At 38.4% G+C, this 12,242-nt stretch overlaps 1 protein-coding gene across 1 annotated transcript in view; it reads right to left on the reverse strand.

The window, feature by feature from the left end:
- Positions 1-12,242, reverse strand: part of Ell2 (elongation factor for RNA polymerase II 2) — a 68,081-nt gene that overhangs the window by 20,730 nt on the left and 35,109 nt on the right. The window contains exons 3-4 of the mRNA XM_040728958.1: positions 6,635-6,756; positions 1,721-1,884 (exon numbers count right to left, since the gene is read on the reverse strand). Of these exons, the coding sequence (XP_040584892.1) occupies positions 1,721-1,884; positions 6,635-6,756 (286 nt within the window). The remainder of the gene's footprint in view (positions 1-1,720; positions 1,885-6,634; positions 6,757-12,242) is intronic.

The following is a 12,242-nucleotide window of genomic DNA, read 5'->3' on the forward strand; positions in this document are numbered from 1 at the left end:
GATTCCAAAAGCAGGCAAACCAGCCAGCCATCCATCCATCCATCCATCCATCCATCCATCCATCCATCCATCCATCCATCCACCTTATAAGCGAGCTTTATAAACTTAAGTGAACTGATTTAGCTCCCACATTACTGAAAAAAAATTCTTCATGAACACAGGAGACATTTAAGTACAAGTTTCAGGAAAGATACAGTCTTTGCTGATTTTCAAACTTTAGAATAAACTTAGGTAAGAGTTCCCAGCTAATTATATTAGGGGAAAAATAATTTTGATGATTTGCATCCCTCTAGTAACTACTTTATTGTTTATGAAATGATGGTATTATATTAAAACAACACTTTAAAAATTAGTGACAGGCTGGGTGGTGGTGGCTCACATCTTTAATCCATCACTCGGGAGGCAGAGGCAGATGGATCTCTGTGAGTTCTAGATCAGCCTGGTCTACAAGAAGTAGTTCCAGGACAGCCTCCAAGGCCACAGAGAAATCCTGTCTTGAAAACAAACAAAAAGAAAAAACCAAAAAAGAAAAAAAAATTAGTGACAGATAATTCACATTTAAAGTTAAAATGCTAAGTGGAGGAAGATCTTATAGATTTAACATCTTAGTCTATTAGTGCAGACAACCAATTAAGTTATTTAATAAGGAGAAAGGAGAAGAAAGAAGGCTGAGAATTGTCCCTTTACTCCACAAAAGGGAAGATGAGAAATCTCATTGTTGGTAACTTACTAGTCGGGTACCGGGTCCTATGGGTATAGATGCCTGGGGAAGCCAGGAATTGTTGTTAAACCAAACTAAGTGTATCTAAGCTGAGCACCAAGTCCCAGGAGCATTGGCTTTGTTCCAAAGACACTTATTAAAGGCCCTGGTGGAGCCTCTCAAAGTTGAATATGACATAGCTGGATCAATGACACAAACCACAACAAAGCTACATCAAACCTGGAGAGGTGTTGGCTAAGGCATTTGGGTCTATAAGAAACTGGTTTTGGAAACATTTACATTTCAAAATTACTACGTGTTCATCATTTACACTATGGTGATTTGAGTTAGAAAACTGAACAGTTCATCTTCACTCTACCATTCTGTCCTTGTTAATCACTGTGAACTGACTTATTAAGCTGTTCAGGACATTGCTCACAAAAGAAACATCACTTGCTGATCTGGTCTTATATCTGATGCATATTGGAGTGAGTTGATGAAAAGACAGTGGTGGTGAGGTAGAGTCTTAGTTAGTGGGTAGTGATGACCACAGTCCTCCTGCTGCTGCTGTGATACTCTGCCATAGAACATTTTATACTTTTACAATAAAAATTCAACATTGTATAATAATCCTCTGAAAACCCAAGCAAAATCTGTAACAACAGGGTTATCAATTTAACTTTGTCCAATAAAATTTTGCTATAAAATAGCTCTATAAAAGTATAAACAGGAAGCACACTGTCATTGAACTTACATCATCCAATGACAAAGAAAAGGAAAAGACCACAGTTACAACCTCATGTAGTATCATGACCAGACCCCAGTATAGTGAAATAATAAGTAGCCAACAGAAGGTTCAAGAATTATAAAAGTCACAAACGTTTTCCAATTTACCAGCAGCCTGAAAAGAAAAAAAAATCAATGTCTATGTTTTCATTCTTAGTATTTACCAGTATTTACCTACAGCCATCTTGAGTTAGTCCATCAACCAGTATGAAGGAGAAACATGTCCATACAAACCTACATATGGTCCACCGGGTTTGATAACTTTGGTGCTTCGATTACGGGATTCCTCCTCTGCCTGGGTCATTCTTTCCCGTGTCATCTGATAGGAGTCATTTGTTGCACACACTGTAATTTTATCTTGTATAAATCCCAGGCAATTGAGCTGGGAGGCCCCGGAGCTGTCAAGTGAGAGAGTGGCTGTGTTAGAGATGACTATCATTTTCACAATAAAGGCAACCAAGAATTTTATTATCCTAAAATCAGTAGCTTAAATAAGTTAGCAATCCTAAAATAGCTGTTACTAATTTTAAAATAGGACTATTTAAAATATTTATTTCATTCATTTACTTATTTACATTGTTAACAGAATAGGTAAAATGAGCCCTGGATATCAAATCAAGCTTTAAAAATAGTGTAGTTCTACTTTCACTTAACAGTCAACTGTTTTTAAAGTTTCTTGCCACAGACAAGAGACACACTTAAAACCTTACTTTTAAAAGATAAAACACAATGTACATGCTTTAGAAAGGACAATGTAAGATGTTGTCCAATATTCTTTGTTTTTCCAGTAACGTATTAATAGTAGAGCTAAGATTTGTAGAATCTGTATTTACCATTTTCTTAAATCTCTATATAGCAAATACTGAAAAATTTGGGGTAGGTGTTTCTTGCTGAAACATAAAAAAATAAAAAATAAAACAAAACACCAAAGCATCTGGATTCAACACTGACTCTGAAATGGCCTTGCTTTAAAGTAACAGGGAGCAGCTAGAATAGCTTTGCAATCCTAAAATCATCAATATTGATTTTTAAAATATAGTCATTATTTAAGATGTTTATATTCTTATTTTTTAGAGATCATGGTAAAACCACAACTAAATTAAAAAAATACTATATAGCCTTAAAACAAAAAAAAATACATAATGAGACTTGGTATTCCTGATCCTCTGCTTCCAAACTGAATTAGAAATAGCTTGGTTATGACACTAAAAAGTTGATTAAAATTTTGTAATTTTCTTAATAATTTTCTTTACAAATGCTGTTCTTAAAAAAGTTAATTCATCTGATAAATATTGGGCAGAACAAAACCCAGGATAAGGATAAGGTAGAAGAGGTCCTTCCTTCAGGGAGGGACTTCTCTAATGGGTAACAAAGATGGGCAAAGTGGACAAATGGCAAGGAACAGGAAGTATCTGGAAAGGACACTTTGCTTGGCCTTTATAGAGGAAGTGATATCTGAGCAGATCATAATGTCAACTAACCAAGAAGGAAAATGGATAAAAATGCCCCAGAGAGATAATCAACTTGTGCAGGTCCAGAGTGAACACGATGTTCAGTTCAGTCAAAGACAGCCAGAAAGGGCAATTAGATATGAAGTTGAAGATAGAACAAAAAGTGTGTCATGCAGGGCTTGGATTTGGAAGAGAATAAGAGGCTGAAAACAGAGAAATAACTCATCTGTGTTGTAGGAAAATCAGTATAGATGGAGAATAGACAAGGAAGAAGGGGAATGCAAGAATGAACAATAGGAGACCAGTTAGGTCTACTAAAGGATTCGACACAGGGAAGTAGTCTTTCCATGAGAGCATGTTTCAGAGATGTGGAGGAGGCAGGATTAATGGGATTTGAACAGTGATTAGACCTGGGAGGGAGGACGAGAGAGAAAGGCAAAATCAAGACAGTGTCCCAGTTACTAGCCATATGGACCCACCTACTGAATTAAAAAAGGGTAGGGTAAGGGATAGAGTTGAAGACTTTGAAGGAACAAGAAGAGTCTTATGAGGACAGTTACTAACACAAACAGGAAGAAAAGAATGACACTGAAGACATGCAGTGAAAGATGCAGGAAGTATTATGCCTATGGAAGCCACTACAAGAATGTTTCACAAAGCAGAGGGTGGTGTGGTGCATAGTGGCCAAAGCTGAGAACTATAAAGCATCTACACATATGCACTTGGCTTCAGGGACAAGGAAAGGCACTGCCCATTAGGAGGAGCAGTTACAGTGAAATGGTGGAGGCAGAGATCAGACTGTGTAGAGAAATGTAGGAAAGTTTTGTTTCTTGTTTACTTTTTTTTTTAAATAAGGGGGGCTTGAGATCTTTGAATACTGATAAATCAATCAAAAAGGACCAGGAAAAAGGTTTAACTCCCCAGAAGAGAGAAAAAAATAGACTTAATAAAGTGAAGGGCTGGTGTCAGGGATTCTGAGTTTTAGCTTCTCTCTCTAATTCTTACTAAGGAACACACACGGTGAGAATAAGCTGAACTCATGTCAGTCATGATGAACTGTAGATCTTAAGTTGTGCTCTGCTGTGGAGGTTGGAAGCTTCTCTCATAGAATTCTTTACTTGTGCCTTTCAGCTTCCTTACCGGGAAGATTTCAGCTTGCCTGTACAATTGTTCCCTCTGTGTCTCTGTGGCCTGGATCACTGTTTCCCACACTTGAGTGAGCATCACTATCAATAAGCTTGTGCATAAGTATATTTAAGAATCTTTGCAAGGTAATTTTGACTTGAGATTTCCTCCATTTTATATGTGAGAAAAGTTTTGAAGGTATAGAGAAGATATCAAAGGAGACCAGTTAATATTTGCCAAATATCCAGTTCTTGAGCTTCTATATAGAACCCAGCCTATGCTGAGAAAGCCTGGACCTTTGAAGACATGGTAGTACACTACTCTAAGAGTCATGACTAGAAAGGATGGAGACAGTTAACAGGAAACTTACCTATCAGAATGAGAATTAAGTTTTTTCCTTTCTTTCTTTCTCTCTCTCTGTCTCTCTTTTCTCTCTCTCTCTCCTCTCCCTCTCTCTCCCTCTCTCTCTGTGAGACAGCGTTTCTCTATATAGCCCCAGGTGCCCTGGAACTCAAAGAGTTCCTGCTTCCAAGTGATGGGGATTAAAGGTGTGAGCCACCATACCCAGTTAGAACTAAAAGTTTTTAGTGCTTTTGTTTTCTGCCAGAAAGTCACTAATGTATTTGTCTGAAATTTCTCACAATTTTTTCTGTTTCTCTTGCTATATCATGGACAGTTTTGCATATAACTAACCTTAAGGTTTTCTTTAAGTACAATACAAATAATACACAGTATATATATTAAGGATAAAACAATATTACTTATTTAAATATGCTTTGCACTAAATTTTTTATTGTGTGTATATGTGTGCACATGTGGGTGTATGTGTGCCACAGTGTGTGTGTGTAAGTCAGAGAAGAACTTGCGGAAGCTAGTTCTCTCCTTCCACCGGAAGGGTCCTAGAGATGAAGCTCAGGCTGTCAGGTTTGCTGACAGCACTCTCACTCAACGATCCAAACATCCATTACTTTTATGGTATAACATGAGAATATGATGTGATATGGTTGTGAAGGAAGAACAAATTTTTCATATGATTCCTCAGAGGATAGAGTTCCATTTAAGTCCTTCAGTACAACCCAGGGTACTTTATAAGCTGAAATTTAATGTCTTGAAAACAAAAGTATATGATCGTCTAATCACCATTAGCAGACATCGGTGTGCCTCTGTTGCATAAGGAACCCTGGACTAGATGTTTGCAGGACTCACTTCTCTTTTTGCCCAGCCACAAGCTAAGATATTACATAACTATGGGTAGGTCACTGTTAAATGAAGACCAAAGAGTTCGTGATTCTACAGTCTATTGCAGTGCTATTCAGGAACTTCCTGCAATGATAGAAATATCCTGTATCTGTGATGTAACCACATTTGAGTTTTGAGACTGGAAAATGTCAGTGTAAGTAAATAATAAAATTTTAAGTTTTATGTAATTTTGAACAACTGACTATCACAACCACATGTAGTCAGCAGATATGGAAGTGAATGGAACATAAAAGGCTATATAATCTATAAGGTATGCAGTTCATACCAGAGTTGTAGTGGTTGTTTTAAAGCGATGCCAATACAGACTCAGGCAGTTTAAGCCACATGGGAAGAGCAACTTGGAACTTTCATGAAGGTGTCTTTGTTTCCCGTTTTAGTTTTGCTTCTCACATCGGTTCTTACAGATTCACATACTATGCAGATGAGCTAACACATGGACTGGTGCTAGTATTGTGCTCCAGTGTCAAAGCCTTACGCTGGGGACTGATACTCACAACCTGCCGTCTTCATTGGGGCAGAATACAAACTCCAGCTCAGGGGTTCCCACTTTACCACAAACAAGCACAACAAAGCAAGCAAATAGGCTCATAGTTTTCTGAGTCAAAGTAGGTAAGGGAATCATGCACAGGGGAGGTGTCTAGTCTTTTACCCTTTAATTTTTTTCTTACATTTTTGTTGGAATTAATGTCTAGTATCCAGCAAGCTGTGCAATAAAACTAAAAGAAGTCCCACCTAAGGTAAGACTTGATAGAGCAGAGGCATGCAGGGTACATATTTTTTCTCCTTATCTTTATAGAAAGCCTTGGGTATAATATAAGACACCCTTATTTAAACACAATGAGCATTTTACAAAAAAAATCTTCAAAACTGATTTTTTTTAATGATCTAGTAACTTTATTTTTTTTATCATTTTTTATTTTAATTTTAAATAGCTTGTTTTACATGCCAATCCCAGTTCCCTCTCCCTCCCCTCCTCCCACACTCCCCTTCCCCCCCTCCCTCCCACCCTATTGCCAAATCCTTCCACATAGGGGATATCTAGAGTCTGTCATTTTACTCTTGGTAGGGTCCAGGCACAAAACTGATTTTAAGAACTAATTTTTATAGTATTTTTGAATTCTGCAACTTTTGTGACTACACTCCAGTGATACGAACGATTTCTAGTATATGATAGGTTAATACGTTTAGATAAATGAGCTGTGTAATTAAACTCAATAAGCATTGAGGGACTAGTTAATGAGTGCTTTGTTAATTAAAAGCAAGCACTCTGAACTGGGAAACCCCCCTTCAGCTCATCCTGGGCAGTACTCACCTGGAGAGTGTTTGCTGGATGCAGTCAAAGCTGCCCTGAGGGTTATCTTTCCCCACGTTTGACAGGTAGAAGTTAAAGTTGTGGACTTCACTGAGGGGATCATTTTTGGGAATTTTGACAAGCTAAAAGATGGGAAAGAGAGAAATACTTCAGTGCTTATGAAGTTCTGCCTCGCTGGTTATCCAAGTGAATCATCCATTTTCATAGCGTTTAATGACCAAATAGTTCAAGCAACCTGACAAACATGCCCATAACTCATCACAACCTTGCTTCATTTCTATCCTTAAGTGTGGGCAATCACTCCTGTTCAGATATGAGCCCCACTGAACAGCTTCTAGATGATATAATAATCTCTGAGGTATACTCCACAGTCCAACCTTTTGCTGTCTCATATCTTTATTTCTTACTTTCTTGACCAGTACTTTTGAAGAATTATAACTATCAACACAAGGCAAAAGTGCAGCTTGGGGCGTGTCTTGATGCCTCATGATTCCTACATTCAATCTCATTGTTATGCAACAGAGTCAATAGCCCATAGAAAACATACATACTGCAAGTCCTGCCTGAGCTGAGCCCTGGGCAACACTTTGAAATGTGCACACATGCTTTTCTTTCTATTCACTTTTGAGACAGGGCCTCACATAGCCAGGCTGGTCTTCAACTCATGTAAGTTGAGGCAGGCCTTGAACTCTTCATCTTCCTGCTTCTAGCCTCCCAGGTGTTAGAGTTCTAGACATCTGGCCAGGTGATTTTTCTGAGGCCTTGCTGAAGTTCTTGCTATCCGAGAACAGAATGCCTACGAGCAAGGATTCCTTTTGACGCCCAGGGTCTGAATCAGACAAACTTCCTGTGTATAGCAGGAGCTCAGTAAACTTACGTCAAGGAATTAGCATCTTCTGTCAATTGCTCCTACTTTCTCAGTACCTGAAGCTTTTCATCTCTTTGGTTTACAGGGGCTGCCACTGTGTTAAGTAATAGTTACAAAAAAAAAAAAAGGATATGTAGGTATGTGAAACAGAAACCAATACTCTAGGCTCGAAACACACTGGATTTTAGTAACAGCAGATAAGAAGGGACATCATGTTTTGCAATACCCTTCTGTTCAAAACTAAGTCCTCTCTGTTGCTGAAAGAGCACAAAGCAGAGTTAACTACACACATGGCACAGTCACAGATGTGCTAGTGAATGCCTGTGTGATCCCTGTCTGTGCAGCGGACACCCCCGACTCAAACCATGTAGCAAAGCTCAAGCTAAGGTGGTCTTGTAGCCACCACCTCCAACTCCCAGAAGAAGGAAGGAAAGCTAAAAATACACTAATGTTTGCTGTGTGACAATGTTAGCCATGTAATAAATAACCGCTCAAGGAATGAGAACACGAAGAAAAAAGTCATGGGGAAGCATGTCTAAGTATGTGCAAAAGATTTGTGTAGGTAGAACTAGAAAGATTGTTGAGCATCAGATAATCTTACAGCATCTATTATCCATCAGTTTCAGTGATCTTTGACTTTTTATTTTGAATTAGTTCCAATTCCTGAAGAACTAAGTGTCCACTTACTATTACTCTAGAAATAACTCGGGATGGGGGTGGGGGTAGGGAGGGGAGGCACTCCAGTTACTCCCTATTTTCCTTATATTTCTACCAGTTCTAAAATGCATTACCTTTGTGAACCCGTCTCACGTTATTATTTTTGTAGGTACTTATCAAGCTTATTTAGCAGGTGTACAAATGTCATCCCTACTTGGTATTCACACATTTCAATCCTTTATTTCTGGGGAATGCAAGAGCTAAAATAATGCTATTACTGAACACAGGAGTACATAAATCTCACCTCTGTGCTAGTTTGTTTATCTCTTCCCTGAGAGGAACACCACAGCCTAATGCCTCCCTAAGGCCTGGGAGAGGAAGTGAGAAGGTTCCAAAGGTACGGACCTCTGCATGAAATCCTCCTCAACCATTACTCTTAACTTATATCCACTGTCAATCCTAATCCTTCATTTCAGTTTGCAGAACCTGATTGTTGGGGAAATCTCCATAGTGGCTGAGGTCTCATCATGTTACGCTGTTGCCTAAAGTTTTGCTTTTGTGTACCTCAGACTTGGAAAAACAGCACCACTTTTCTGTTATGCGTACACAAGACTTGTCCTACTCTTTAGATTTTAGCCTACATTTTAAACACTAGAATCATAAAAAGTGAATGGAATAGTCTCAAATTCTACAAATGTATATTACTCTCTCACCAAAAGGTTTTAGCTTACATCTTTAGTTCAGACATCTAATAAACAGAGCTTCACAGAAGAGCTCTATGTCTTTTAAAAACCATTAATTAACTTTTGCATATGTATGTGTGGTGTGCGTGTGCATGCCTGCATGCAGGCCCGAGGTTAATGCTGGTGGCTTCTCTGACTGCTCCCCACTTTAGATACTGAGGAACAGCCTATAACTGAACTTGATGTTGGCTACTTCAGCCAGTTGTCTTTGGGAATTCCGTTTTCATATCCCACGTGCTGCGATTACAGGTGGGTAGCCAAGTCCACCCAGCTTGTGATGTAAGTTTTGGGTATCCAAACTCATGTCCTCATGCTTTTCTGGCAAGTACTTTACCCAGTGAGCCAAATACCCTGCAGTCTTTTATGCTAAGTATATTTTCCTTCCTTATCTTCCAAATTTCTTAAGCAACACTTGGAGTCTTAAAGATGAGAATTATCTTCTTAAACACCTACTTTAATTTTAAGATGCATGCATGTAATTAGGCTATTATCTCAAATTGGGGAATTACAAAAATATTCTGCATAAAGTAATCACTGTGTACACTACTCAACATGTTCAGGTCTGGCCTAGGCAGATACAGGAGACTTTTAAATTCTCATTTTTGGGAAAACTATGCTTATTTGAAAAATATGATCATGACAAGAATAGGAGAGAATCACAATGAAAAATATGTTTGTACAGCTGGCTCAATGCCTTCAATGAAGGATTTGAAATTTATTACACACAGGTTCAAATGGAACAAGGGGTGATTTGGCCACCCCCCTAAAAGGTCTGGGAAGATATTTCTGGCACCTAGTGGGAAGTCAGAGATACTGATGAAAGGCCTACAGTGAAAGGGAGAGAGAAGACAGCATCTCAAGGCAGTCTCAGTGAGTCTGAGGAGCAGTGCAGACCAGAGATGCAGAGCCCTTTTACTCTGACCACTGGTAGAGGTGACAACTTTATAGTGACTTGGCTGCTTTGTTTCTCTGATCTTCAGTTTTAACCCTAATATCTGTCTCTGAGTTTTTATTCTTACAAACAATTAGAATTCATGCTACATCTGGCACCCAACTTTTGGGGTGCAAATTCATAAAAAGGCCGCTTGCCTGTGGCTTTGCAGCCATGGGCACAGGCCAGAGCTGAGTGTGGGGCTTGTGCTAGAGTCCCTGCCAGCCAGCTAGGTTTTCTTATATTTTTTTCCTCGAGCCTCTGAGAGAGTTTGGGATTTTCCTGTTGTAACATCTCTTAAAAAAAGTCTCCAGCTGCCACCCAAACTCCAGAAGAACCTGGGCTCACTTTGGTAAGACAATTGGGAATTCTTGAAGGAATCAATTAAAAGAAAGCTTTTCTCCACATTAAAAAATAGGAAACACTTATTACAATGGAGAGAGTTAGGTCTCTGTATGATTACACAATAGATGGTTTAAAACTGGCACAATTAAATGAAGGGATAATCAACTGGGACTGACATACTGTTAATTATCATTTTGATAATCTTTGTTGTTGGTTTGATAATTCTTGGATTATCTCTAAAAAAGTTGATTGATATGAGTGCCAAGATACAGGCCTTTGAAAAACTTATTAAAGCAGATCATAGAGATATTCAAACCCAGAGTGAGGAACTGAAAAGAGAACCAATTTCAGCATTGCATTGTAAGGTTAGAGGGGAACAGCCTAAGGTTTTCAAACAACTAATCTTAATATATCTAGTAACCTTACAGGAATTGCCAAATGACAAAGGCTCTGTAAGAGCTAATTGGACTCCTGTGTCAACATTAGATTTATGGGGATTCAAGTCTCATATGGCATGCATTCACTATTTGTGAAGCAGATGCTAAACTTGTGGTTTGTAATAGAATTATTCCTAAAGACTGGACAGACTTGGTTAATGCTGTCTTAGAGCCTGGGCCACAATTACAATGGAATATCTGATTCAGAGAAGAGGCTAAGAGTAAAGCTAGATGTATGTCAATTTCCCAAAATCAACTTCTTGGAGAAGGAGATTATGCTACTCTACAAAGGCAATCTCTACATATGATGACCAAACCCTGGTTTTATGGTGTGCAGCAGCTTTGAATGCTTGGGACAGAATTGCAGAAGTAAGAAAAAAAATTGAATCATTTACTAAAGTTATACAGGGTCCAAAGGAAGCCTTCACAGATTTCTTACAAAGATTGACATCAGCAGTAAATAGAATGACACTAAATTCAGAAGCTTGACAAATAAAAATTGAATCTCTGATTTTTGAAAATGCTAATTCTCAATGCAAAAGGATAATTAGGCTGCTAAGGGCAAGGCCAGTACCTTTGGAGGAATGGATCCGAGAAACAATCAATATTGAATCTCATGACCATGATGATGGATAGGAGAGGTGATTTCTAGAGGTTTGAAGAAAAATCGAAATGTCAAGTGTTCCATTTGTGTCAAACAAGGTCACCTTAAAAGCAAATGTAAAAAAGGTCTCCTAGAAACAATGGCTTTTTATAAGCATAATCCAAAAAGAAAACCCCTCCCTTTTGGATTATGCAGAAGGTGTATGGACTAATGAATGTAGATCAGAAAGGGACAGTCAAGGTAACCTTTTCTGTTGGGAAACTCCTTGAGGGGCCTCTTGCAGTTACCTATGCCAAATTCAGTTCAGTCATTTCCTGTCAATGGAGAGGAAACTCCTTCCCAGAGCAATTAAATACAATAAACACTTATTGTAAAAAAACAAAAGAAAAACAAACAAAAACCAATACTGCTCTGAATGATAGAGGAGCTTTAGAAGATAAAACAAAAATTTCAGGAGAAATCAAAACTCAAAATTGATAAAGATTAGATTAGGAACCTCCCCAAAGTTATGGTTGGGCAGGGTTTTGTTTTTGCCTATCCAGGAAAATAAAAAATAACCATCTTGAAGAATTTAGAGACCTTTGAACAAATAAGCATCCAAATAAAAAGAGGGAACTATCAGGAAGAAATTTCCAAGAAGAGGAATAATCTGACATAATGCTATCTCTGAAGTCTCCAAAAAGAAGGTAGAACCCCACAGGACTATGATAACACTACTAAGATGACAAACACCACCCAAAGATTGGCTTTGGATTGCAAACTGCCCAGAACAATTTTGAGGGGTTTAGCTGAGATGATTCAGCCTCACAAACAACTCTAACCAAGACTTGAGATAAGCCCTGCACTTTCTCATTATGCAGAAAATGAACAACAAATGATATAGCCACCTGTCCCAGAACTTGACAATTAATCCAAATTTTTCTTTTCAGGATCCCCTAAAGATGCTGTTGCCCCCAGGCAGCAGGAAGTAAATTTAGAACAGAATATCCATATCCCCAAGATGTGGGGTGGGTGGTGTTTGGT

Source organism: Mesocricetus auratus, unplaced genomic scaffold (genome assembly GCF_017639785.1).
Source record: "Mesocricetus auratus isolate SY011 unplaced genomic scaffold, BCM_Maur_2.0 Super-Scaffold_100020, whole genome shotgun sequence".
Taxonomy (NCBI): domain Eukaryota; kingdom Metazoa; phylum Chordata; class Mammalia; order Rodentia; family Cricetidae; genus Mesocricetus; species Mesocricetus auratus.